The following is a 1,578-nucleotide window of genomic DNA, read 5'->3' as shown; positions in this document are numbered from 1 at the left end:
ATAAACATCAGTTCTATATCCAATATATCTTAAAAGTATTAAAAATATTTAAAAATTAACCGTTTTATAAGAAAAAAATAGTTTGTAAATAATTGAATCTTAAGTTTTAGATTTTGTAGTTAATAAATAAAATTAATTTAAAAAAATGTCTATTCGTACATATGAAGCTTAATTTGTAACCATTGATATTATAAGATATATACAATCTTAAAAATTTATGTGTTAAACTTCTAATTTTATATGGCTTTGTGCCCCTAACATGAAGTTTAAATGTATCTAACTATATTTTAATATATTTAAAAATAAACCGTTATAAGACGTGTTCGAAATGTAGAACATTCCAGCACCCACCATAAAGCGCTGCCCAGACTTTTCCAGTATCTTCCAGTTCTTCCTTCCTCTCTCCCTTTAAAACCCTAATTCCCAATTCCAAAATTCCTCAAATCTCAGTTTCCATTTCAAAAATTCCACCGTTCTGCAACAAACGCAATATCTGAAAAATCATGAAGCCAATCGACGAAAAGAAGGACAAAGTAACGATTCGAGCCGTTACCCGCAACGAGGAAGGGAAGAAACATGTCGAAAAAGCCGAAATCGAATCTCACAACATCGACACCATCAAGTACATCGAGAAAAAACTCATCGACAAAGGAGTTCAGCGGCTCGAACGCCATCCGGTTCACGGCCACACCGGAATCGCCCAGCCGCCTCCCAAGTCCGGTCGCGGCGGCAAGTTCACTTGGGAAGGACCTGGCGATGCGATTGAGAATGAACTCTCGCCCGCTCCGGCTGCCATTGATGAGAAGGATCCGAACTATGTGGATGAAGTGAAGGAGGAGGAGGAGGTTGCTGGATTGGTGGTCGAAGAAGTGGAGGTGCCGGCGGCGGTGGCGGAGGGAGTTTCGAGAGTGGAGGTTGATCCTCAGCTTCAATTGCAATGAAATTGAGGAGCTCTGTTTAATGTCCGAGTTTTGGGTCTTTCTTTCTCTCTCTTTTTCTTTGTTGGGTGAGATTTTATGTAACAAACTTTAGAAACTTTACTTTCATAATCCATAAGCATGGGATTAAATCATATCAATAAATAAATATAAGAATAATTTGTATCCATAAGATGGAAATTATTTTATCTTTTGTTATCATCTTTCTCTTAAATTTACCATTAAGTGGATGGTTGGTGTAGTGTTCGTATAAACTCTACATTTTCTAAATCAAATAAATTGTGGTGGTAATTATCTTGTAGGGATGCATTACTCAGTTGAAAATATGGAAATTCATAAGATTTAATTGTAATCATTTTATGATGCTTTCTTTACCGCAATTTTATTTATTTATTTTTTTTTTGGTAAACGACCATTTTGGTGTTTGGAAAGATAGGTGCGTTTGATTTTTCAAGAGAATATGTTTATATNATATTATTATATGAGATTTTAAATTAAAAAATTAATTTGAAAATTAATTTTAGAGAAAAAAGGTCATTTTAAAAATTTAATTTTTTTAATTTAAATTAATAACATTATAGCATTTTTTAAACACACTTTCTCAATCTTTGAAATAAAGAAGCAACTAACTGGATCGGTA

At 33.5% G+C, this 1,578-nt stretch overlaps 1 protein-coding gene across 1 annotated transcript; it reads left to right on the top strand.

The window, feature by feature from the left end:
* Nucleotides 1–503: 503 nt before the first annotated feature.
* Nucleotides 504–941, top strand: LOC120090774. Its single transcript, XM_039048483.1, has one exon. It carries the CDS (start codon nt 504–506, stop codon nt 939–941), a length of 438 nt encoding a protein of 145 aa, XP_038904411.1.
* The last annotated feature ends 637 nt before the right edge of the window (nt 942–1,578 follow it).

Source organism: Benincasa hispida, chromosome 11 (genome assembly GCF_009727055.1).
Source record: "Benincasa hispida cultivar B227 chromosome 11, ASM972705v1, whole genome shotgun sequence".
In the NCBI taxonomy this organism is placed as follows: Eukaryota; Viridiplantae; Streptophyta; class Magnoliopsida; order Cucurbitales; family Cucurbitaceae; genus Benincasa; species Benincasa hispida.
This window is presented reverse-complemented; position numbering and strand designations above follow the sequence as displayed.